This window comes from Harpia harpyja, chromosome 12 (genome assembly GCF_026419915.1).
Source record: "Harpia harpyja isolate bHarHar1 chromosome 12, bHarHar1 primary haplotype, whole genome shotgun sequence".
Taxonomy (NCBI): domain Eukaryota; kingdom Metazoa; phylum Chordata; class Aves; order Accipitriformes; family Accipitridae; genus Harpia; species Harpia harpyja.
This window is the reverse complement of record NC_068951.1, coordinates 42,961,349-42,987,510: the sequence shown is the minus strand read 5'-3', so window position 1 is coordinate 42,987,510 and position 26,162 is coordinate 42,961,349. Positions and strand designations below refer to the sequence as shown.

Sequence of the window (26,162 nt, the reverse complement as noted above, 5' to 3'; positions counted from 1 at the left end):
TTCAATGCATACTTCATCGGCTGGGGTTGATCATCAAGAGGAAAACGGGAAAAGGGATTTTTTAATTCTGAAATGCAATTTATTTTTGATAGAGGAAATCTGGTTGTGATCATTGTGGGAGGAATAAGGCCAGCAGCTACAGCACCCAGCGGGCTGCCTGCCTTGGCCAGGGAGGGACTGTTTGAGCATGGGCTGCTGGAGTGTTATTTGGCAATGTCTGCACGAGTCCTGTTTGCAACGAATTTGGAATGGCTTGAGCTGAAAGCTGCTTATCTTTATAAGACTGCCTTTTTTTTCCCCTGCAAAGCTTCCCTTAACGGCTTCTACCCCCACCAGCTTAAGAAGCTGTTGGTACAGTATGGCTTTCCTGACTTTTTTATTGTTAAATACGGAGTTTATGGGTTGGGCTCTGCTTCTGGACTGCAGTGGTCTGACTAAATTCTGCTAGCAGATATGCACGCTTGTCTGGAGATGTTTATAGAGGAGTTAGCAAATACGGTAGTAAACAGTAGTTCAACGGAGTATTTTATTAAAATTATCTAGGGAAATTTCAGAGGGAGGTGTAACTTACAAAGGATATAAATGGTGTTACCCATCTCTCTGCTATTACTTCTGCTGCTCACGTGGGGTACCCCCAAGGCACAGGGGACTCGCAGAGCTGCTCTGGCTTTTGGGTGGTTCTGTTCCTTTCCGTTGGGGGTGTATGTGTTTTGTTTTGTTTCTTTTTTTTTGCTTCTCCTTTGACATGTCTTTTCTTCAGGGGCTATCGCTGGGTGTTCCAATAGGCTTTCTCATTCTTATTTAAAAAATTGGTTAATATTCCATTGCTTATCTTACCACTGTAGATGCTGTGCTCTCTTACTGATTCTTCTGTTGTGCAGATCGTCAAGCAGAGAGGCAAAGCAGAGCTGTTCAAATGAGCTGCGTCCCTGAATAATGTGAAAATCTTTATTCCTGATATGTTCACGCTGTGTTCTGTTGGATGGGACAGATGTGCATTGGCGTGAATGGGAAGCCAGAAAGCCCTAGATTTAAGTACGCAGAGTGTACTGTTTCATGCAGACCTCTTCAAAAGGAAATGTTTAAAGCATAGAAATACTCTGTAAATATTTAAACTTTCCATGCATATGAATCATGAAATATCTCTTTCAGACATTCAGTAATGGAGTAGCTGCGTGAGTGACACTGCGGTGCTTCAGATCTCGCGGTGTTCTCCAAGTACGCAAATGTTTTTGCACATTTGAGATTTTTTCATAAATACTGGTCACTAAGAACAACAAAAGCATTTGTGCCATAAAGATAGTACTTATGACCAAGCTTCTTCTCATCCAGGACCTTGGGATTTTTATAACAGCAACGGTAGTGAACTCTCCTTCATCCTGAACTTCCCAAGAAGCCTGTTTTTGAGGTGGCCCCAGAGCAAGACAGCAGGAATGGTTTTGTTTGTCATTACCCACGAGGAACTGTGCTGAAACCAGCTTGCGTGGCCTTCTAAACAGCTGTCAGAAGTGGTGGGTTTCAGTTGTTACCAACCTCGGCTGAATTTGAATCAACAGATTGGAAATTCAAGCTGCTCTGTCTTATCGCCAAGCCTCCATCTGCTGAATGTTAGAGAAAGAAATAGAAGCAGCCTTGGCTGACTGGGTGGCTTAATCTGGATTCCCTGGTTGAGTTTGCCCATGTTACTGTGGTTACACCAACCGTGCTCGGGTGGGGAGAAAGCAAATGCACTTCTGTCCAGAGTTCGATGCAGGTGATCTGGAACACCTGAAGTAACGGGTTTGGATTTTGCTTTATTTAAATAAGGAAAAAAATCTTGATAAAATAAGACAAAGTAGTTCTGTTTAGTCTGGGCTCTGGCTTGTGTCAGCATATGTAAAATTGGATAGCTGAAGCAGTTACCATGTCCTGGCCATCTGGTCTGCCCTTCTGAGAGAAGCTGCCACTGCTGTTGCAGAGGTGACTTGAAAAACATTACTTTTTTTTTTTTTTTCTAATTTTGGGTTCTTTTTTGCCGAGTTCCTTAAAGTTGAGTATTACGAAAAGGTTATGAACAAACAGGACCCAGTTTCTTGGCTTTTACTAAGCTTGCTTTCTGCTACCATGTCTCTGCTGCTTCTTGGGCATATACTGTGAGTGCTTTTCTGCTGTTTTTTGATTCTGATGCTTGTGTGGATGTGGTCAGGCAGTGTCCCAGCTCGATCATTTGTTGTCAGCCTCTGAGACAATTCCTCTTACTCTTGTAATGTTTTCTAGGTCCCCTGTGGCTGGCAGCTCCTGTTGTCTTACCTTGCTTCCTCTCTGAATAATTGCTGCTCCCAGCTGGCTTGAAGGAAGGGGTGCGACTCAAATATTGTGGGCAGCAATGGGTCTACAGTTGCCTGTAGCTCAAATACGGGTTTGGAAGCAATTAGCACTTTCTAAGAGCAACAACTCAAATTATATTTCTGTTACGGTACTTGCCGAGGTCCTTATCAGGTCCTTGCACGTTAAGTTTTGTACAGATAGTCAAAGCTTGCTCCTATCTCATTGTGCCCATGGCATTTAAACAACATGTAATGGGGTTTGACATTGTGGGAGGGAAGAAATCGGAAGTTCCCCATTCCTCCGAGCACCGGCTTGGCTGTTTTATTGAGCTGCCTTTGCAGAGAGAACAGGTTTCCGAGCCAGACCGTTACTGCAGTGACAGCGAATGTGCCGTAGATGAGACCACAGGAACAGCGTGTTCACATTTCTAATTGCCTTATGTTAGGTAAACCCCCGCTTCTTGGCTAGTGAACTCCCCAAAACCTTTGGCTCCTGCTGGCGTTATGATCTGCAGGACACCCAAGCATCATCTGATGATGCTGTGGAGAATAATTCTGTTACCTTTTCTGAAATGCACTATATGTAAGGTAAAAGCCTCTCTTCATAGTGCATTTATTCACACAATAAATTCACGCTATTCGCACAATAGTCTTGGCAAGCAACAGAAGGGGTTGCTACCCTTTAGCGAAGGTGCTGATGTGATGGACCCTGCCAAGGAAATAGTAGCTAGGTGGTAATCATCCTTGAAGTAGCTTTTTGAAATATGCTCATAGCATTTTAAAAATCTGTTACCTAACTAATGGCTGGAGATGACTGCTTACCTCTGCTCTGGTGTCTTCCTCAGTTATTCACTATCATTTTTCTTTACAGCCCTCTTTACAACTAGAAGCAGTAGATGTGCCTTTTGGAAAGGGTGTTTTTCAGCTTTATTTAGTCACAGCTGGCCCAGGTAATGATGACAACTTGCCTCTTGGTCCTTATAAAAATACCTCCTGTGTTCTTCACCCAAATTTGACCTCACTACAGTTTGCCCTCACTCTGGGGGAATCGTAATTATACTTTTTTTTTTTTTTTTATTGTGCAGGTGAGTTTTATGGCTCTTCTCCAAGCCTCACACCCAGCGAAGTGGAACAAATCTGCAGCGCTACGCGAGGGCAGCAGGGATGTGCTTCCTCAGCAAGGGGCAAGTCTTGTTGGGGCGTCCGTCCCCTCTGCGTTCGTGGCAGGCCTGGCAAGAGGACCTGCCTTGGGCAGTCTCAGCTCCAAAGCCAGCCTGGCTCTGTTAGTTTGACCAGAAAGAAAGTAGAGGAGGGGGTTGATGCAGCTGTTGAGGCTCACCAGTGGCCTCCAGATCTTGTAAAGCAAACTCCAGCGCTGTAGGAGTTGGCAGTCGGCTACCCGGTACACGCGGATGAAGAGGTAAATGCTGCGGGTGACGTGGAATGGCAGTAAACAGACCGCAAAAAGCCCACAGACGAGGAGAATGGTTCGGATCGACTTGGCTCGGGCAGCGCTCCCGGCGGGGTTGGTGTCTCCAGCGTGTCGCATGAGGCTTCTGATCATCAGACAATAGCAGGCTAAAATGACGAGGAAAGGAAAGACGAAACCAGACGCGGTTAGAGCCACGCCGTAGGGGAAATAGCTGCTGAGGTTCTCGGGGCTCGTCATGTCGTAGCAGACGGTGCGGTTATTGATAACGCCGGTGCGGGCGTAGATCAAGGTGGGCAGGAGCTGGAGGAACACCAGTGCCCAGGACATAGCTGTGCCGGCAGCGGCCAGGCGCCGGGTCCGGTAGGGTAGGGATCGGATGGGATAGCAGATGCCTAGAAAGCGATGGATGCTGATGCAAGTCAGCAGCAGGATGCTGCCGTACAGGTTGGCGTAAAACAAGAAGCGTACCAGTTTGCAGAGCAGCTCTCCGAAAGGCCACGTGTCCCGCAGGACGTAGTTGACGACGAGCAAGGGCAAGGAGAAGAGGTAGAGCAGGTCGGCCATGGCCAGGTTCACCAGGTAGATGGTGGTGCAGGTCCAGTCCTTGGCGCGGCAGCAGCTGAGCCGCAGCATGGCTCCGTTGAGGAGCAGCCCCAGCACGAAGACGGAGCTGTACGTAAGGGGTAACAAGATGTATTTATAGCTTTCCACGAGAGGGCACAGAGCCTTCCCGGAGGTGCTGTTCTCGGTTCCCTTCGGCCCCTCCATTGCTGGGTGCAGCTTTAGGCACCATGCGCCGCTTTTCTGTTGCTTTAAAGCTCTCCCCGCCAGGAATAGAAACACGAACACCCGACAGTCATTCGTTACTGTTGGCCCTTGGCTCTCGCCACCTCAAAGAAACGTGTAGAATCCTAATTAAAGCACACCAAATCCTCTGAAGAGACGAAACCGCGATGGAAATGGTGCGTCACTGTTACCTCTTGAATTCCACCAAAGCAGCGACTGCTGCAAACGCTTGCTGGTGTGCCCTTGGGCACCGGCACTGTATTGCAAGGGCAGTTAAATGAAGTTTATTGCAAATGCGGGCTCTGCCACGGGCTGGAATTCCTCTGAGCTTCAGTTACTTTAGGGGGGCAGTTGAGGGAAGGGCTGAAGCGAGCACACGTTTTGCAAGAGGCAGTGCCTGGAACTGCGGCTAGTTTGGCATTGCACGCAGGTTGGTTGGGAAGAGGTGAATTTACAGCTTGTCCATAGCAGCAACAAGAAAAACAAACTTGATGGATAGCCGCAGGCGGCCTCGCTCGCCGGGGTGGAGGCAGAGCCAGGCTGGGGAGGGGTTTGCTCAAAATGTATGTTCGCTGCAATCCGAGAAAATATGGATGTCATTTCCCTTTTCCCAAAGGAGTGGAGAAGGGATGTTTTTCTGCTTTCTGGTGTCCTCTTAGGTCCATTTAGAAAATATTAATATAAATTGTATAGACTAAATCTTTTTTTTTTTTAAGTTTGTACCCAATATATTTTCTGAATCTCCCAGAAAAGCAAGGGAACCAGGAGGGGTTCATTAGCAGGCATCCTGTTCTAAAGCGGGCAAGGATCAAACTAAACCGAGAAATGACTGAATGCCTTTTTGTTCTTCATTTAGGGGAAAGCTTGGTAACTTCTGCGTGTGGTCACCTCAGCTAGAACTGTTGAAGAGTCTTCTCCTGGCAGGAACGATGACGTGCGTGTTCTGGTGAGCCTCCCTGATTTTTATCTACCTGGGATGCTCGTTTCGCACTCTCACGTCAGGCCTTATTTGGGTTTGTCTCCTGTTGTAAATCAACAACGTGACCCCCTCAGAGCATCTCTGTCTGAGCTGCGGCTCCTGGGTTCTTACATTGCTCCCGAGACCTTCCCTTGCCGCGGTCCTGCGGTGAATCGGGCGGTGGAGGGTCCTGGCTCTTCTCTGCCCAGCTTCTGCCTGGTCATCGACCTTACTGCAAAACCCCTCCAGGCACACGCTGGCCCCTGAGTATGGAAAAGGGTTTTAACCCACACTAGGTAGTGATGCAAATAACTTCCTTAACTTAAATATCTTAAAATCAGTACCGTACCGCTTGGCTTTTGAATTATTGTACCAATTTCTTCATAATCTGCTTTACGCAGCTTGAGCAGCAAACCTTCACTCAGGTGTGTCTTTAATATTTTGATCCTCTGAAAAACTGTTTTGTGTGATAAGTATGCGATGTTGGCGGTATTACCCGGGAATGAGTGCCCGGGGTGTCTGGGGGCTGCTCACCCTCTGAAGGTAGGGGACATGGGTCTGGGATGGTGGAGGAGATCAGGAGGGAAGAGGCGAGACGTGAGGTTTATCCCAAGAAATGCTCCTGTTTTCTGGGTTATCTGTCACTAGAGGTCAGCACTGCAACGTTAATAGACAAGAAATGTTTTCTGTATTAGGACGAAAAGTCTTATTTCAAGGCTGCAACTCCTGTCATTCATTTCTGTCACTTATTTACATGACTTTGGAGGTTGGTTTCCAAAGACAAATATTAATACCAACAGTCTTCAGCAGGAAGAGGTCGCTTTTATTTCTTCTCATGCAACTAAAACGGGGTAGGGTAATAAAACTTGCCTTTTTTTAAAGCTGAATCACAGAATGGTTGAGGTTGGAAGGGACCTCTGGAGATTACCTAGTCCTCCTCGAGCGATTGTAAAAGTGTGCGGCTAACTTTCTGAAATACTGGCCCATCTGTGTCCCCTGCCAGCTGCCCGAGGCTGCCGTGGTTTGGCTGCTCCGACGCTGCTACGACTGCCTTCGCTCCGATTTTTGGAAAAAGCACCTGTTCCCCACAGCTCTGTTGGATAATCTGGTGGAGATGCCGGTTAACTCCGATCCAGCCCAGGGCAGAATTAACCGAAGCTGTTGCCATCCCACCTGATAGGAATGCAGCGATGGCTGCGGCCGCTGTCTCGTCTCTTTGGTGGACGTGCAGCAAACCTGGTTCACGGGACGGGACGGGTCCCACCGCAGCCCCCTCCCCAAACCGGAGCTGTCGACTGGCAGCGTTGGCATCCTCAGCAAAAATCTTTTTGACCCCCAATCGGATGAGTTTTGTGAAGCCTGAAGTTGCATAAAATGATGTAGGTTTAAATTCTAGCTGGAGCGATCCCTGTTGTCATCCATTACGTATACGAAGCGAAGGTATTTAAAACAACCCTCAGAAAAATCCAACCCTCTGGATTGGATGGAAAAGGAAGGATTGGTCAAAAAAGTCCTCGAATTTTGCAGTCTAAGACGTAAACTGTGTGCTCCATAGAGAAGTATTATGTGTGCTCAGTGGTTCCTTATATAGCTCTGTGTGTGTTCAGGCACAGGGTGTGCTGCTGACCCCTTTCACAATCAGGCCTTGGTGTTCCCATCACAAAACCCTCTTGTTTTCCGTAACTTCACTTCTGTCAAGAGCTCATTCTGTTAGTACAGTTTTGGAGGGTTGCAGCAGGACAGAGAAGCTTCTGCTGCATGGAGTTGTGGTCCAACCAGGTAGTTGCATCTCCCAAACCCCTCAGTTCTCTTAAATTGAATTTGTTTTCAAGCTGGGTGAATTCTTGGTCTTCTCCATTTCCTTGGGAGTGATTCAGTCCACGTCGTGCAGGCTGCTGGCCTGGGAATAGTTTGTGTTGGAGACCGGCCCGTTCTTCAGTGTGTTACTGAGCGGTTTTGTCTGATCTGGGTGGAAAGGTGCCACTGGTTTCGGCTAGGTCCTGTAGCTGGACCTGACCTTTGGAGGAAAACCTATGTATCTGTGGATTTAGGGCTGAAACCTCTTTGTTCTGCAAGCAAAAGGTGGGGCCTTCCATCAAACAGAAGGGAGGAAATAGTTCCTGTTCAGTTTCCTCTGAACAAGCAATTTCTGCTTTTTCTGGTATTTTTATATAGCATCTGTGGATCTGTGAACATCAGGCTATTCCTCAAATTATTAAAATCTGTGTTACTATAGTATCTTAATTGACTTGTTTACAAAGCTCTGTCTGTAGATATAAAACAGCTGTTAATGTCAGTAATTCAGAAATAGTGGAGTTGGTGTCCTGAATTTCTCTTGTCAGCTGCAATGATGATTGAACATAACTGGCCACTTCAAATTAAGGTAAGTGAAGTAACTGCCTTATGGCAGCTGGGGTGAAATGGCTCACTTATGGCTGTTGCAAATGGATGAAAAAATCTCAGATGTCACTTACTTATGGGAAATTGGTTAACCTACTTAATATTAGAAGACTTTAGGGCTTTTTTTTAAGTTCCACTTTATTCATAGAGCCAGTGAATGTCTACAGGTGATAATTACATTTTTTTTAAATATTATTTTATAGTTTTAGATACGTATATTTTGGTGTTTATTTTATAGCGTAGCAGGGAACAAATCAGCTTAGATCTGTTGGTGAAGATGAGGTCTGTTGGGGAACTGTCTCTTAAAATGCCTTCACGGTGTCTCCCCATTGGCATCTTCCACGCTGGATGGTTTTGCATGGGTGTTGGGCAGTCTCTTGCAGTCAGTATTTCTGGGTAAATCAACCTGCTAACCCGTGTTTAAAACCATCTTGCTTTAATGTGAGCAGGCTGACTTGGGGTGACCCTCGTTTATTGTCCTGCATTTCAGACCTACCTTGAATATGAGGTTAAGTGTAAAACTTCACTTGTGACGCTTAGGCTATCAGAAACTATATTGCTAATAAGAAGAGCTCCCAAAAGCAGATTTTTCCAGTCTTTGTGTATAAAATTCACTTAAAATAGTTTTTAGTGAGACTAGAGGTGATATCCCAGTGTATGAAATCTGTCAGAAATGATTGATACACATATGAGGAGCTGAGTGAAAATTGAAGGGAAGACGTGGCATTGCCAGGCTTCATTTAAATACAAGAGCTATGCATTTAGATTGATTTATTTTTATGCCAATAGATTCTGACATAAATATAGTGATATATAATGTATTGACTATAATGTCAACATTATTTTAAAGCTGACTCGAGGAAAAATATCTCATTGTTAGTGCTGAAATATAATGCTTTGTTCTGCTGAAGGGGAAAGCGTATGATCAAATAACCTCTTTCTTAAGACCTCTTTTTGTAATGGCTTTTAAAATGAGTGAGTAACAGCAGAGGTGACCTGTCTCAGGGCGCTCTGTGTCCTGAAATTGTTTAGGGACTTTCAGGGCAATAGCAGACTGAGCAGGAGAAGCACGTCCTATGGTGCTGAGGCTGTGGCTGTGCCTTTGCACGCTGTTTTGAAGTATCCTAAACTTGCATCCACACTACACAGTAGGCTGGCCCTTAGGCTGGCCCTTAGTTTTTAATGATAATCACAGTTTTATAGCATGCACTCTGCATGTTGTACTATATTAAACTAATGGGTTACAAGTCTGTTGGCAATGTGCTATTGCCCTGAGCCCATGCTAAGATGTCAAGTGACCTTATTTGAATTTTGCTTTGAGGTCTTTTAATTTTTTTTTGACTTGTTTTGGAGCTAACCTTGCTAGAGGTGGAGGAACTACTAGATGTTTGAGGGTGAAAGAATAGCTATTCGTTGACTGAACAGTCCAGTGCAAATGGGATTCACTCTTTTTCTTTACTGCCTCTTCTCTTTACCTTCTGTTCTGAATTTTCCAGGTCAAATCTCTGGATGTTCAGTGAAACAACAGGACCAGGTTAACTGGTGTTGGCTGTAGCCATTGGAAGTCAGTGGAAACTGCAGGCCCAGGAGGAATCTTCCAGCCCGCTTGTGACTTACATCCACTTCTTCCAAATCCTTCTGTATTTGCTTTATTTGCTTTGTTTAAAGAAAAACCCAACCAATACAAAACAAACCCACAAGCAAAAAAAACAAAACAAAACCCAAACAACAAAAAAAACCCCTGAAAAGTTTCTTTTCCATTAAAAACATTTTGCAGCATTCAGCTGATGGATGCCTTTGCATTCATTCAGTGTAGGTTTGAGAGCTTGGCTGTGCAAAGAGTGGCGATGCTGGCACAAGGGTGGCTGCTGCACGCTGGGCTTGTGGTGTGGTCCTGCTGTAGCCCATGAACCGTAATGGCAGGTTAACTGAAGGCTTTTCTTCTATCGAGTATATTGTACCTGCAGGGCACCTAGATACATATATTTTGGTGTTTATTTTATAGTGTAGGTGCCTTAGGTGCCCTGTGGGTGCAGATGTGCCGAGCACCTGCAGCTCAAGGAGGGGTCGGTAGAAGCTCCACCTGATTATCACCTCTGCAAATCACCGCTAGGTAACTTCATCCCAGCCCCCACAACTCACGTCTTGGTTTTGGGTTGGTCACTTCCATAACGTGATACCTATACGTTTTGGTGCATCAGGTACTGTGACGTTTCTATTCACATATGAATGATTTTAAAAGTGTCAGATGGAGAGTGCTATACATAGGTGCAAGTTTTTCCCTTTGCATGAAATTATTTTTTTTTTCTTTCTCATTTTCTCCTGCGATTTTTACTTCCACTTTGTACAGGCTGCTGATATAAAAGGTTTATTCATGAGGTTAACCTAATTACTGTCTTCAGAAACAAAGCCTGTTTCTACAGTGAATATCCTTTTGATATCCATCATCTGAATATTGCCTAATAAAGTTAGCAAATGGCCTCCAAATGAACCAAAATGATTCAGTATCTCATCTAGCAATGAATGTATTGTGGTTTTACCGATACTGACAGAAATGTTTAAAATTCTCAATGCATTGCTCTTGCTGGTGGATTAATATGCATTTTTCTGTCTTGAGATGAAAAACACCGTCTGGATTTAATGCAACACTTACAAAATTGCTGATGTGAGTCTCTGTTAAAGCTATTTTATATACACACTGGAGAGTTTACCGGAGACAACTGGAAAGTTCACTTTGAGTAGCTCCCATACTTGTAATCAGTAACTAAAATGTATTCATGGAGCTGCAAGACTAAAAGGCATGAATTTAAGTGCCTTCATGTATTTTCCTTGCTTGGAACAAAGGTGATACATTTTTCATGTAAGCAAAGCTCCTTGGAGTAGAATATGCTCTGGGGAGATAATTAAGAAAGATCAATATATACTGATTGATTGAGTTTTGACCTGAGCATATGCTCGCTGTCCACATATGGTGATGGCCAGGCTTTAGAGTGTGCGGCTGGTGGCTGGGTCCCTGGGCTGGCTTAGCTGCTGCTGGAGTCATCTCGTAAGATCTCAACGTTGGGTTGACGTGGGGAATGGTTAGTATTTGGTCAGACTTTTCTGGCTTTCTTGTGAGTGTTGGTTTAAGAACCTGACATAAAAGGCGGTTTCAGCCCTTTCTGGTACTTGTCTCAAGACAAATATTGCTTGGTCTCCTCTTTCATTTGTCTTTTTTGGGGGTGGGGGGAGAAACAGAAGTGGTAAGTGAAGACAAAAATGACCTTTTTTCCCTCTAAAGATCATCATTCTATTAAGTGAATTCCTGGACAACAAAATTTAGATTTAGCTTGCCTTCTCTGAAGCAGAAACCCAGCTAATCCTGTTAAAAAGAGTGTAACCAGCAGATTTCAATGTTCTCGCTGCTGCCTACCTGCTTGATTCTTGCAGGTATTCGTGAAGAAGACTGAGGCAGTCTTTATGTTCTTAATTTTCCGTCTTTACTTGGACTGCAACTTTTATAAATAATTGAACTTAATTGTAATATATCTTTATTGGAAAGTATTAATTTACAGGGGAACATTTCAGAAAGCATACTGATGAACTGCCTTGTTCCACTGAGTGCAAAAATCCAGCATTAAGCGATGATGATGTTCAACGCGTCCAAAGGAAAAATCATTATTTCAGTTACTTCTTAAATAGCTCTCTGGATTGGAAAGAGTATCTGAATTAATGGTAGTTTGGCATCATTATATATTAATGGGCTCCATCTGATTTATTTTTTCTGGCAGTTATCCACTTGCACGATGTATTACGCCTGACCGTTCCATTTCCCCTGCTATTGAGTGGTAGATGGTGGATTAGTACTTCGAGCCTACGAGAGAGGCTGCATGGGAACATAATGGGATCTCGCATCATTTTTAATGGTGAGTTATGGACTGTCACGCAGAATATCTGGACACACTTAATAACTTTCTGATGACAACTGTAACAGACATAAAGGTACGTGTTGTCACTGAGCTGCTAGAGAGGCAGGCTCCTGCTCGCCAGATGCTGTTACGCTGCACTGAGTTGCCTTTGTAGATATTTTTGTAATTACAAACTTTTTCCTAGCTCCAGTAGTGCTTAAATAAAAAATTGATCCCATGGAATTATATTGCTGAATATTAAAGTCGGTATTTATTTGCAAGAGTCACTTTGGGGTGCCTAATTTGTCCGCAAGAGCAAGGTTTTCTGCTCAGGCTGCAAAATGGTGCAATAAAAATCAGTGATTGATGTTTATTATCAGATTAAATGGTTTAGCTGTGGGGATCAAAGTTATAAATTACAGCCCTCCCCAAGCTGTGATTGGCCACCAGAGATCTTTCTAAGTGCCAGCGTTTTTTAATGAGATCGTATATTTTCAAGCCTCTAACAGTATCAACTTTTGTAGTTTATTGAAACTGTGCTTAAAATAACAGCTTACCGGGTGTCAGAAATATTGGATATGTTTTGTATTTGCTTGGCCAAACATCCCAGAGGGAAAAAGCATGCGTTAAAAGCAGAGATTTTGACTCCCAAGCAAAGTCTGAGGACTTAAGGAGCGTGAGGGATGCCATCCTCTGGCTCTACACTGATGTAATTTTTGCTGCTTCTGGTTTTTGGTCATTTCACTATAAACGTGGGGCCTCAACGTGCAGCAAAGGCAAATGCTCTTGGGCTCTCCCTCGGGCTGCCTCCCTGGCACGCTGCAAAGAGGAACCATAACCTGGTTATTCATGAAAATTAAATGTTTCCATTCCCCAGTGTCACGGAGTGACTACAACGTTAGCGTAGTATTGGTTGGATCAAAGTTTAATGGTCAGCTTTTCCCCCAGTGGGAGATTGGCCCTGGTGACACCAGCATTTCCCCCACTGCTCATCAAAGTAGAGGAAATGGAGATTTCTCTAAATGGCAGAAAAATGCAAATACCCTCATATTATTTGCTTATAGCTGACAGGGCATGCCCTAAATATCAAACACATAATATTCAAATAATAGACATTTGATGAAAGGAATACTGAAATAATTTTGTTAGATTGCTCTTAAGCTCTGTGTCTGCAAACTAGCTAAAATTTAGTCTGCCATTAGAGAAGACTAAATTATATTTTGTTACTTGCTATGGGAGACTTGTAATTGGGGTAAAATCTTAACTGTGAAAGCATTAATCTCAAGTACAGTATTGTAGCATCAAATGCACGACATTGTCTTCCTGTCCCCAGGACATTCTTTGTTAGAAAATCATTTGTTTTACTCAAAGGAGGTCTTTTTTCTTTTTATATTAAAAAGTTGGGTCTTTTTTTCCTTGTGGCTGTGTTTACTCTCAGGAGATTCTGATTAAGAAGCTCAGTTCAAAAGAGTTTGCACTGTACAGTCATTTTTGGGGGGAGGGAAAAATCATTAGGCGTGCTGTGGGTATTGCAGCTGCTCAGCTGGGGGGGAGTTTCAAAGCAGGCTCTCTTCTTCCATTCCTCCCGCATCAGCACATCGGATGCTCTTCCCTGGGCGTCAGGATAAACAAGGGGCTTTTTCAAAGGTGAGAAAACACTATTTCAAGTGATGTACAAGTATCGCTTGATTTGCAGCCGGTCGTGCAGGTGTTATTTCCCTCATTTCCCTGATGTGGGAAGGACTTGCCCAAAGCCCACCTCAGGCACGGGGGAACCCCGTTTCTGCACCCTGCTTGGTGTGTGCTCGCTTTAGCATCGCTGGAAGGACATCACAGAATGAAGAAACGCTCGCTTTAATTACAACAGGTTCATACGTGGCGTGCTTTGGTCCGGTGTCGAGTCAAATTGGTCTGTTTTGTATTTCTCATTATTTTTAAAGGCTGAAATGAGCAAAAGCAATCTGTGACTACTACAGCGGAGGCAAAACCCGATGTGTAGCAGAGATCTGTGCTCAGCACTTGCGCGCTGGCATGGGGCTGTCAAGAATGCTGGCCCTCCCTTGGTGCAAGTAGCAGCCCTTGCTGCTGTAATTGCACCTTTACCTTGCAAGCCCTGGTGGAAAATAATTAAATTTCATAGAAGCCTGTCTCGTTTTGAGCCCCTGAGGGTATCAATTAAATGTAATAATGGTAACTGCAGCTTTTAAGCAAATATGTAGGGGTTTTTTTTAAAGAAATGAGGTGAAGTCTTTTGCACAGCATGGAGCTGAAGACTTTATTTTCACGTTCCCACCCCCTCGCTGTAAGTACCACTCCTGTAACGTCTCAGGAGGAGCCGTTTATGCCCGAGAAACAGAGTCAGGAAGATCTTGAGGGGGTTTTTTTGGTGGCCAAAGGCAGGTCCTGGAGGTACCAAGCAGTGCCCGTTGTTTTACATTGCTTAGCTGGGATATGCCGTACGTGGTCACCTTACACTGCCCAAGCCAGCTATTGCAAATTCATCATCGAGCATCTTTAGGAGTAAGCCACCATAGATTTTTTTCCTAGTGTCTTGCCACAAATGAATGCACCCCCCACCCCATGCTCAGACGTGATCCAGGGATTTCTATACCTTGGGATATATCCGCTTTAAAAATAAATTAGCGTGGACTACACGCCTGATCTGGAGGTTGGCCCCTTCGGAGAAGGGGATGCTTGTCACTGGGCTGCAGCTCCGTTAGCAGCAGCACGAGCTGCTTTATGGAAGCATTCGAGAAGCAGCATACACCTTCTGCAAGGTTGCATCAGAGGGAAATAAACCACCAAAATTATCCTAATAAATTATAATAATTGTGCCTGGCAGCATGCGGTAATTTAAAATAGATTAATCTAACAAGCCTTAAATATGAATAAATAATAAACATCTTCATGCATTGGGAATCTTATTCTGCTTAATTCTGAATGAATATTAATTACTCCTCATAAACTCAATGCAAAAATCGATCCGTGTGGAGAAGGCATGAGGTATTAAGTATACCAAATTGGACAGAGCCCAGATGAATATTCTCATTGTCAATTAAAGTCCGATTACACTGCTGCTCGGCTCTGTCACCGGCTGCCTGGTGATGCAAAGCAGGCTTTACAACGGGATCTGTCCTGTCGCGGCTTATATTCGATTTTGTACCCCTTGTTTCCTGACAGGGTTGGATGGCTGGCTGACCGCTGAGTGGGATGGGTCAGGAATATTCTAGTGTCCCTGTGAGAAAGAAGGAAACCAGAGGTGATGCTTGGCCATGGTGGCTGGTGCCGGCAGCCGGCATCCCCTCCCCGTGCCACGGCACGTCCGCCTGCGTGCAAATCCGTGGAGCTGAGAATCGGGAGTCTCGCCTCCTGACTTCTGCAGGGATAAATACCGGAGAAAAATTTTCTCGCCTGCCAAAATGACCCCTCGGGCCATGGTGACCCACTGGGTAGGGCGAGCCGCTGTCACAGGCGGTGGCGGGATGCTCTGGTGCCTGTTGCGCCGCACCTCGTGTGTGCGGAGAGAGGGGATTTCAACCGGAGCGAAACCTGAAGACCTGCTCGGTGTTGAGTGGGAACATATGGAAGATGGATGAGAGGGAACATCTGCACCATCTGCTGTAGGGGAGCTCTATCCTTCATCCTCGCACCTCGCCGCGTTGCTGTTGCGTTTGGATGATATCCTTCATTCCCTCCCATTATTGCCGTTCTCCTAAGGCAAAGTCTTTCCTCGGTAAAGTGCTTTGCTTAGCAGTGGGCTGCGTTGGGAGCTCCAGAATGGAAATTTCCTCCGCCGCCTTTATCCGTGCATGGCTTGGGCAAATATATTTTGCCCGTACGCTTTGCCTGCGCAAGCGGGCATCAGGATCTTGTTTTTGGTGAACGTATGCTGCGTGCCAGAGTGTAAAATGAGCTGGAAAGGATAATCGGGGTGTTTGGAGATGCAGCGTCGCGCTGGGGCTGAGGCGGGGAGCCGGCGGGGGATGCTGGCTGTGGCGCGGGGCTTGGTACGGCAGGAGTGATGCTGCTGCGGGGAATGGCTGGGTAAAACTGGGTTTGTGCGCGGGAGGGGAGAGCCCAAGGCAGGCACGTCGCAACCAGCGCGCTCCTGGGGATGCAGGGGATGGTGTTTTGCATCTTGGTTTAAATCGTAAAGCCTGGCAGAATTAAATGAAGGTCACCGGCTGTAAAAAGTGACGGGGGCGTTTTAAGATGCATCGTAAAATAAGCTGTAGCCTAGAAAAAGCTTACAATGGTATCTGCTGTGGGCTTTGGCCTCCATTTTTAAGCTGCCTTGATCTTTTTACACGGAAGCGATTTGCTGCTGTTGTACCACGCCTGAGATCTGCAGATACTGTACTTAAAAGTGTTTGGAGGCTGCTGGTATCCTCGGGGTTTAAAGATAAGGGCGAAGGGGAAGGGGAAAGGAGAAATATATCCTTGTGTCTTCCTGAGGCAGTCCAGGGGCTTCTTTCAGGTGTAGGTTGAGCAGCCGCTCGTGGACTGAAGCGTGCAAGTGAAGGGCATCCAGGAGGGCACGCGGATAGGGAACGGATGAAGAGCACCGGGAGGATGACGTTCGCCTCCCTGGGGTCTGTTCCTCTGCAGGTTTTTCTGGGACCTGGGAGTCCAGAATGCCGCTGGTTTGGTCCAATACCCGAAATTACGTGGCTGTCCGACGCTGCGGGGAGAGGGAGCGACACCACGTATGTGTGGTGGCGTTCAGGATAAAAACATATTGGCTGGGAATTGCGCAGAAATCTTTATGCTTTTCCTCTGCCCGTGTTGTCGCTCTTCAGTAAGTAGAAAGGTCTTCGCCATTTACTGCACATAAGAAGAGTTATGAGCTAATTAAAAAAGCCGATCAGCCCCCAAATCTAAATAGTTCCCATTTCCCCAGAAACCAGCAATTAGCAGATGTCTGTCTTGCTTTCACCTACAGCTTAAATACCAAAGAAATATCTTCCCTACTTGCAGCAAAATTCGAGAAGCGTTAGCAATCAGCTTTCCATGCTGCCTCGAATGTTAGAGATGGATGGACAAATACAGCAATATTTTCTCTAGTTTATGAACCAGATCTGCGCGTGCATCTTTTCTGAATACCTAATAAAAGTTTTCAGAGACTCTTTACATGAGAAAAGAATTTTTAAATGGAAATGTGAGACCCGAACTTCAGCATGAAGTGAGAACCACCATAATATCAGCAGGCCAGGAATTAGACTTGAAATAAGATTAGAATAACAGATATTTTGAAGAACTTGAAAATATAGTGATTGCTTTAATGTTTGTATGAATTTGATGGCTTTTTGTATTTCTACTTATGGACATTTTCTGAATTTCCTGACAGGTCTTACTGAGATGACAGATTCTTTGGGTTAGTGCCTTTTGTGAGGGCTGTGAAGAGCCTAGGAAAATGCCCTTTTGGTACACAAATGGGCTTGCTAAGTAAAAGCGCTGCATAAAAGACGACAAAAGGAGCAGATGATCTATGGGCCAGTTTTCCTTCTGCTTAGAGCATGCAATGGTTTCGTTTACCATTCATCAGCCTAAGGACAGATTCTAGCAGTGACAGGTACGCATTTTTGCCAAACCTGACTTTTTTCCATTTCATTTAATACATTTCCCCAACCGGCAGATATTGCATTTGCGGGGAAGGAGGAAAAAAATCAGTTGCAACATCTGCGGAGTCCAGGCACGGACAAAGGTTCATTGAGCTTTGGACCGAGACCAGCAGATGCTGTCTCTGCAGATCTTCTCCCCAGGGGAAGGTTTCCCAGCCCCTGCCCTGGGAAGCGGATAGATGGGGATTCGGGAGAGGAGCAGGCGATGGCTTACAGAGCATCCTGAAAGGCACTCGCCTGGGATAGTTAATCGATATCTAATATCGCCATGGCGTTTCCTTGGCGAACCCAAGTATGCTTTAACATCCAGAACACCTGTGGGCGGTGGAATTGCCAGCTGGTTGCTGCTTTCCAGCTGGTTCATTTTTATTGCTCTGGTTGCAATGTTTTGTGCATCTTTTGAAGCACCCGTGGCACAGGAGGCAACGATGGTGCCAGCCCTCGCACCCTTGCAGCAGCTCCGCAGCAGCCGTGTGCTCCCAAAAGCCGCCGTTGATGATAGCCGGCGATGAAAAAACAAGGAAGAAGTGGGGAGAGTACACCAAAAGGGGGGTTGTAAGACTGGAAGCTTATAGGTTTACAAGTGTCTTTAGAGGATGCTTCATTGTAGCTTAAAGCATTAATTAAACGTATGGGGTTTTTTTAAGATGGGGAGTGCTGGAGCGAGGACTGAGTTGCAGCAGCTCATGTGGACGTCACAGCATCTGCACTGCTTGGGGACGTGAAGCAAACCAGCCGAAGCATGTACAAAACACAGTGGATTTTAAACATAATTGTAGCGTAGCTTGTTTTCATCCAGGGTTTTCTGGAAACACCTTAAATCTGACAGGTCCAATTAAAAAAAAAAAATTTTCTTGTCTTCCATGCTAACGTGGAGACCACTGGCCATTTTTTACGGTGCAGGGACACGGCTTGATGTCACGGGGACAGAAAGCACTTGTGGGTTTGGTTTTTTTTGTTGTTTTTTTTTTTTTCCCCACCCAGTGCCTGGTGGTGTGAGTGATGGCTGCCCGCTGCCTTGGCCCCTGCGTGAGTCGAACTGCTGCGGCTGAGCCACGCTTGCTGCAGTGCGATGGGCTGAGCTCTTGGGCTTTTTCCTGGGAGAAAGCTGTCGAGCACAGTCTGCAGCGGGTGAACCTGGCATTTACAGGGCATCGTCCTGAAAGCTGCGTGTAGCCTGTGCTATGGTACCGGGAAGAATTTAAGTAGCAGCAATATGGTCTAGCTGGGGACTTTTAAAAGCATTTTTATATAGATCCATTACCAAGGACTTCAAAGAGATTGCGCTTCGGTCTTTGCTGCAAAGGGAACAAAGTGTTATGAGTTTGACCTGTCTGGAGAAGCTGTTCCTTTGCCTTGCTGCTAGGCAAGATTTAAATCCTGCTGCCGTATTGCATTGATCCCGAATAATTGCTTTAATAGCAGTCCCAGTGTAAACAGTGAGTAGGTTTCTGTCACTCACATAATGAAATTACATATATTTTTGCTGTGAAAGAATTTATCCCGCAGCTCAGTGTTGTTTCCCCAGGATGAGGAAGCTCCTTGCTCTGAGCCCGGGCAGTACAAACCTGCATCTCCCAGGAAAAATGAATTAGGGGGAAAGATTGGGAGAGGGCAGAGGTTTGGGGAAATAAATTCTTTAAGGTATCAGAGCAGTTACTTCTGTTAGACAAAAAAATAACAGGTTATTGCTTGTATTGTAGGCTGTAACTCCAACAAAATGTTTCATGGTTTCTCTTTGTCTAGGCTCCTTTAGTAACACCCAGCGTGATTTCCCCTTTTACTGAGTAGCTGTTCTCCAGCTTAGGGTGATGCTCTTTAGTTGATCCTATGTAAATTGTATGGGTTTTGATTAGAAAAAGTCAGCAGCATCTTTCTCTTCCCCGCCCATCCCAGTCTATTTTGTGACCAAATACAGACCGCTTCTTGCTCCTCCCATGACAATCTTCTATTTATTTACATTGGCTTACATTTCTCAATTTCCAGCAGTGGGTGAGAAGCTAACAGAATTTGTGAGGTGGGAAAAGAATAGTTTATGAACCAAAGGTCCAAGTTCAAGAATAACCAGCACATCATCCCAGCTCTGCAACGTGAGCCTTTGCTCTACCAGAGCTTTGGGACCTTAGTTTCATTTTTCTTTCTTTATATTTTTAAATACACACAAAGCACTTGAACGGCCTGGCACACAGCCCGGGCTTCAGCCCTGTCTTTGTGCAAGTGTATCGCTCCCAGTGAGAAACAAATTTGTGACACCTGCAAGTTTGTCCGAGAGTTTTGTGGAGATATTTACCATTTGGCAGGAAGCAAGTGAAGAAGATTCTAGCACAAAAGTAAGGCTCATAAACAGCCCAAAAGGGAAACCATTACAAAACCACAGCAGTCACAGCGTCTCCGCATGTAAGGAATGCCTTTTACTTGAAAGAGTGATTTGCAATATAGCATTAACTGGCAAAATGTGTACACTTGGGTCATAAATTCTCAGTAATGTGCAGCTCTAAACAGTTAGCAAAATTCACCACATCTTTATAAAGTGTGGAAAGTATACTTAAAGTATATATATGTATTTTCTACAGCGCAGTAGTTTCATATGGTTCGATCTACTGCATACAGGCAATTTGCATGTGATTTAGTGCAATATTTATGCCAGGCATTTCATGTTGGTCTAAGTAAATGAAGTAGTGCTGGCAATCCTTTTCATTATTAATACCGTTAGAAGTAATGATTTTGTATGCTGAGTTGCAGGTTTTCAGCGTGCAGATCCCTAGTTAATGTAATGTATTTGACCTTCATGCTTAGCAGGGTGAGCTCTGATAGTCTATCTGTTGTGTAATTGCCTTTTGATTATTATTCACCAACCCCAGTATTGTTTAATGGGCAGATTAGTATCTTGCTTGTGAGCTTTGGTTCATAACCACGGCTCTACTAAACATTGTGCTATTTTGTCCTTAGTGAAATCACCATAGTAACATTGCAGGGAAAATAGTGTGCCTTATATTTTTATCCTATGCTGAAATATCAGGGCTGGCTAATATTTTTTTTTTTTTTTTTACTTTTGTCTGTCTCTCATCTTTAACACTTGTGGAGGCCGGAGGAAGTTGTACCTTTGGCTTCAAGATGATTGCAGTTTCTCCCGTGGATGTGGATACAGCTGGTCTGTGCAAGACCCCGCGATGCTCATGGAGCACAGGAGCCTGTTGTGCAGCCGCTCCCTGTACCACGCCGCTCTTGATCCCTGGGGCTGTCTGCTACAAGCAAGATGAAAGATAGTCCTCGCTTCAAACAACTGGTAATCGAACGGCACAAACCCAAACCCTGTTTTGTGCACAGGCAATTGAGAAACTTAAGAGTAAAGTTATTTCAGGGTATGGCGTAGAGCACTGGGGTTGCGTTGCGCCGTCCTGGGGTTTGCTTCCTGCAGAAGGTCTCTGGTCTTTGGGTCCTGTGTCTTTCTCGTTAATTAATCTCCGTATTCGAGAAGCACTTGTCTGTTTAGATGGGTGTTGTTGAAGGTAAACTTAACTTCCCCCATTCTTTCAAGAAGACAGAGGGATTTAGTTCCCCAGCAGATCTGTGCATTTTGGGGGGAATATGACCATGATTTTGTTGGCAACGGTTGCTGAACCCTGTTACATTCAGGTTCAAAAGCGTAAGCGGCACAAACTACGCTCTTGCACATGGTGACCGAGAGCATCCTCGACCCGGGGAGGAGCGGGGTCCGGGATCAGTCGGCCCGTCCCGGTGCTGCGACGGCTGGTGCCCGTGGGTGCTGCGTGCCTTTTCCCCGTCACCCAGCTGCGGGGCTTCGGCGTGGGTTTCCCTGCTCGTTAAACCACGCTCCGCCGTGTTGTGTGAAACGAGAGAAAGCTTTTGTTCAATAATACATTGATAAGTTAAACTCTGTGATTTTGAAGATAATAATTGGGTTGCCAGTATGTGTTTAAACAAGGGATAAATTATATGTGGTTTTTGGCATGCAATTTCACCCCTACTGGTCCAGAAACTCATTACAAAGGTAGGAGTGATTGCTAGCTAAGATTTCCAGCTTCCATTCTCTTTCCAATAAGACTTTATACTATTGCATTATAATCTTCGGCTGATATCAGCATGTATCATGCCCTAACTGCCACGGGTGATAAAACGTTTGACAGTTTTCCGCATCCCCGTTAAATAAAACCCAGTAACGGTAAATCATCCGGAGCAACGTCCCTTGGCTGGGTACAGAGCACATTGTTTTTCAGCCTGAACCTCGCCGAGATGCGAGAGGTGATAATGTGTGTTTCCCAGCCCTGTGCAGCATTGCCCCCTTCATCAGAAACAGCGGGGATCGTTTTGGAAGCCCTTATGGTTGCTGTTATGGCTCCTAAGCGAGGGGGATCCTCCTGCAGTGATTTTTCCAGGGAAGTCCTGCTGTGTGGGCAACCAACCCAGCGTGGCCAAGCTGCGGTGGGAGGCTCCTCTGCAAACCTTAATTCCTTCCCTACCCCCCCGGCAAATAGAAATCATCTGCTCTACTTGAGTTATTTTGCTTTGATAAGGAGAAGAATACATCAAATGTGTTCCTTGGACTATGGCTGAATAGTGGGTCAAAAATGTAATGGTATTTTTGTTTCTGATCTGAAAAAAAAAGAATTACTCTCTGGGGTGTATGCTGAGAGGTCTCATACATACAGCTTCCACAAACAGAGCAGAGCTTTGGCAGGGGTTAGAAATCCCTCTTTGGCGTGATGATTTGTGACCGTGTTGCTGTGTTATTGGGTTGTCAACTTGAAAGAAAAAATACCCCTCTGCTTTCATTTATTATGCTTGGAAAAAGGGCCCCCGTTGCTCTCCTTGCTCTTGTCTTGATTCATCACGATGTGTAACCCCGAAGCACACGGGGAAGGCTGGCTGTATGCTGGGTTCTCCGCTCCCCTCCTAAATACTTCTGTAAGTTGTGGTTACGCTTACGGCAAAATGGAAGGCGAAACCTGGCCTCTTCCAGCTGCTCGCGTGCCATTTTTGAGGTATTTATGGGAGAAAATGGAACCCGTATCTTTGAGGAAGAAGGCTAGGATATCGGCTGGGGTATTCCTTGTAGAAATTCAGAGAGGGGAAAAAAACCGGGCCACTCTGGGCTACCTTTGGCTTGAATTTTTCCTGTCCCATGCAGAAAAACGCTATTGGAAGACATGGGCCCAAAATCATTAACAAAACCATCTGCAGACCGTACGTTGGCACAGATGGGCGTTTTGCTTCAGTTCTTGATTAATTGAAGACAAAAATATGTGTTTCCTTGCTCATTATGAAGAGAAACTGTTCTGCGGAGAGCAGTAAAGCTTGTTTTGGTGCTTGAAACAAAAACTTTTCCTCCTGGGGCAGCTTGCTTGGTGATGTGACCAAGGTCAAGACCGCAAACGTGGGATGGGGCCGGAGCAGGGCTGGATGCCACAACTTGGGGAAACGGGAGATGCAGGTCCTGTCAAAGCAAATATCTGTGCGAGGAGTTTGTAGTTTGGGTTGAAATAGTTTGATATATAGATAAATAATAGAAAAACACTCAATTCATAATTGCTTAACATCAGGATGTTTATGCATCTTTGCTGTTCCAAAAATACTATCACGTATTACTCCTTCTTATTGCCTTTCTTTCACTTACTATTCTTATTATTGCCTTTAGGTGTTTTGGGTTTTGGGAAATGCATTTGTAATAGGCTGCTTCAGCAAACAGGTGTCAATTTACAAAAGCTCCATTATATGCCTATATATAGTGTAGTAAAATATATATAGTAAAGTATACATACTTTTCATTAGTTCCTCTTTTAAGCCCGGGTCCTTTGGATTGCTTGCACAACTCAACATTAGTGAAATCTATCCAGGCAACACGCTGAAAGAGATTCCCTTAGCATAATGTATTCAAAATGGGGTTTAAACATCCTGCAGAAAAAAATGTACCGTGTGCGATTTCATTCCCAGGTCACGTTAAGTGCAATTACATTTATGTGGCTCTGAATCAGTTCCTTTAAATATCTGGGCTATATATTTAACTTCCCAATGAAATGGCTTATGCTGTAAATACTGAGGGCATCCAGGGTGATTAAATATTAAAAATGACATTTAAAGAAAGCCCCAGTTGCTGTGTGAGCTGAGCTTTCCCGGCTTTTGGCAAAGTGCAAGCTGACAGCCAAGCTTTGCGTCTGGCCACCGATGCTTGTTTCCTGTGGAAAAAGTGGGAAATCCCTCAGGAAATCCCACCCGGGGGTTATGGGTGGGTGTCAGAGCCCTCCGGGTCCCCAGGCAATGGGTCCTGAGCTTTAACGGCTTCTCGCTTCTCCCTTGCTCAGCCGGCACCTGGCCAAAAACTTCCAGCATCACAGAGAAGGAATAAAAAAAATCCCAGGTCTTGAGGGCAGTCCTGGTGATGGGAATGGCTTTGGGGAGCTCCAAGAGGGGGAGAATGACCCTATTTTACGGTCAACTTGCAAGGGTTTTCTCCTGCCCACGAGCCTTGACGTGGGCATGCCATCAGGCAGTAGATGTTCTGTGTGAGTTTCCAAAGAGCGAACCAGAACCAAACCACCCCAAACCCTTTCCCCTGACACGTGTGCTAGCTCCTCGGAGGGGAAGGTGTCTGGCTGTCCCAAGTCTCCTCTATCAAAAGGTTATCGCATCGCGGAGGGCACCGATGGAGGCACCGCTCTAGCGTGAGAGTTGCTGTAACAAGTCAGGCAGTGGGATCACTATGTTATAAAGCACTTGGTAAATTCAGTCTTATTTCGCATAGCATCTCTCCAACAACTGGCATGAAAGTTCTGAAGAAAATATATATAGAACAATTACAACGGTCGGTTCAAACGCTGCAGAAAATGAAGCAGATTTAAGGAGAATCCTTAAAACAGCCTACTTGCTTCAGGTATCACAAGGTAATTCATTCCCCTACAAGGAGCATAGTAATAAAGACTAAAGCTCTCCTGCCCAGGGTTTGACTTCTAGAGGTCAGGACTTTCCCGAGGAGAGAAGTTGCAGAGTAATAACTCAGGGAGAAGGCACCTTACCCGAATACAAAGTGTTTCTATATGTAATAAAAATCCAGTACATGTGCAGCCCTTGGCTCCATTGTAATCAGAATTAAATAGCCTGACAGATACTGTTGATTTTTCAAAATTACATTTGTACCGTACTATTAAATTCCACCGGTGACCTCAATGCGAAGAGGAGGATGAGGAGGGAGGGTGGGTCTGTGCGCGGGTGGTACCCAGACGAGGGGGTCTCATGCAGGGGCAGCTACAGGCGGTGGGGAGGGAGGGGGTTATGGTCCAGCTCAGCTTCATCTCTGACGTGGCCATACGGTTACATCCCAAATCCAGCCTGGGCTTCCTTGGAGATCCGTGCCTGGCAGAGATGTGGGCAGAGGCACCAACCAGGAAAGCACTTTTCTGCGCCATCCGGTGACACCATAACTTTCTTAATTACCCTCTCTGACAAGGCTTACTGTTTGTCAGTCTTGAAATAAAGTAGTATTAAAAGTCAGAAATTTACAGGATCTGCGTGCCTGTGGGAAGGCTGTAATTTCAGGCCAGTGATTTAAAGGGATATAAATCAGGAGGGGAAAAATAAATAGAGTAGCTGTCAACTTTAAGATTGCAGGTGATGTGCGTTTTACTGGGTTGGGGTTTTTTTTTTGAAGAGCATACAGCCATCGTTTGCTTTAAGTGGAAATGATACAAATGGGTTGCACACTGATCTCTGTCCGAGTGGGAATGAGCTCCTGACCACATCTCATTCGTTATCCTGCAAAACCCAAAGGGTGTCTGGGAGGCTCGTCAGTCTGAAGATAAGTTGCTGCCTCTGCCATCTCTCATGGCTCCGAGGTACTTGTAGTTCACTTTGTTCAGCAAGATAAACCTGTTGTAAGTGAAGCGAAGGAGGCAGTGCATAAAAAGACCCAAGATATCTTTGCACACTGGTCCTGTAACTGTTGTGTTCACCAAAGCAGAGTGTGTGGAGAGGACAGAGAAATCTGTGGCTTCCAAACCCGCCCCCCAACTCCAACTAAAAAAAACCCCAAACATACAAATGACAGCCTTCACGCTATCACAGAAGCCATGTACTGAATCTGAAAATACCCAACACAGCTAAAATGCTGAAATAAATTTTACAAACCATGGGAGAGAATAAAAATGTTGATTTCCTTCCAAGTAGGTGGTGAAATTCAATACAACTGTGCTCATATTAGTGACTTCAGTGACATACGGTGAATGCATGCTAATTTTAACTTTCCATCTGGAAACATCACTAGTTAAATGGTGAAGTGTCCTCCTCGTACTTTATTTCAATAGGAAGGTACTTGAGGCTTTTGGAAACTTCAGATTTGAAAAGACATTTGCAGACTGGCTGAAAAACCACTTACTAAACCGGTATTAATGTGCACATTAGACTTATGGGTTTACCTCTGGAGCCAGAGGTCTGCAAAGCCAGGTGCGGAGGAACGCTCCTCTGCATGTCTGCTGAACCACGTGTATTATTTGTGACAAGCTGGTATGTCCCCAGCGGTCAAGAAACACGAGTGCGTGTCCTCTTCGATGGATTCCCATCAAGGACGGTCATGAAGGACTTTTGTCAAGTCAACAAATGTTTTTTCAAAACCCCTGACATGTTTTGTCTCAGCAGGTGAGTTGCCACTGAAGTTTATCCACCAATGGTCTTGGGAGAGACTTTTGTAATAAAAGTCAGTATCTCAGATTAGTGAGAGGTTTTGTTTAGGTTCCTGTTGGGTGCCGGATTGCTTTCCAGCTG

General features: G+C 45.1%; 2 protein-coding genes across 2 annotated transcripts in view; one reads left to right on the top strand and one right to left on the bottom strand.

The window, feature by feature from the left end:
• Positions 1-3,394: 3,394 nt before the first annotated feature.
• LOC128149395 (P2Y purinoceptor 3-like) lies at positions 3,395-5,374 on the bottom strand. Its single transcript, XM_052804556.1, has one exon. It carries the CDS (start codon positions 4,504-4,506, stop codon positions 3,481-3,483), a length of 1,026 nt encoding a protein of 341 aa, XP_052660516.1. The 5' UTR covers positions 4,507-5,374; the 3' UTR covers positions 3,395-3,480.
• Positions 5,375-5,382: 8 nt separating this feature from the next.
• The window catches only part of SCHIP1 (schwannomin interacting protein 1), a 235,330-nt gene continuing 214,550 nt past the window's right edge, over positions 5,383-26,162 (top strand). Inside the window, exons 1-2 of the mRNA XM_052804552.1 lie at positions 5,383-5,470; positions 11,653-11,787. Of these exons, the coding sequence (XP_052660512.1) occupies positions 11,785-11,787 (3 nt within the window). The 5' untranslated portion in view covers positions 5,383-5,470; positions 11,653-11,784. The remainder of the gene's footprint in view (positions 5,471-11,652; positions 11,788-26,162) is intronic.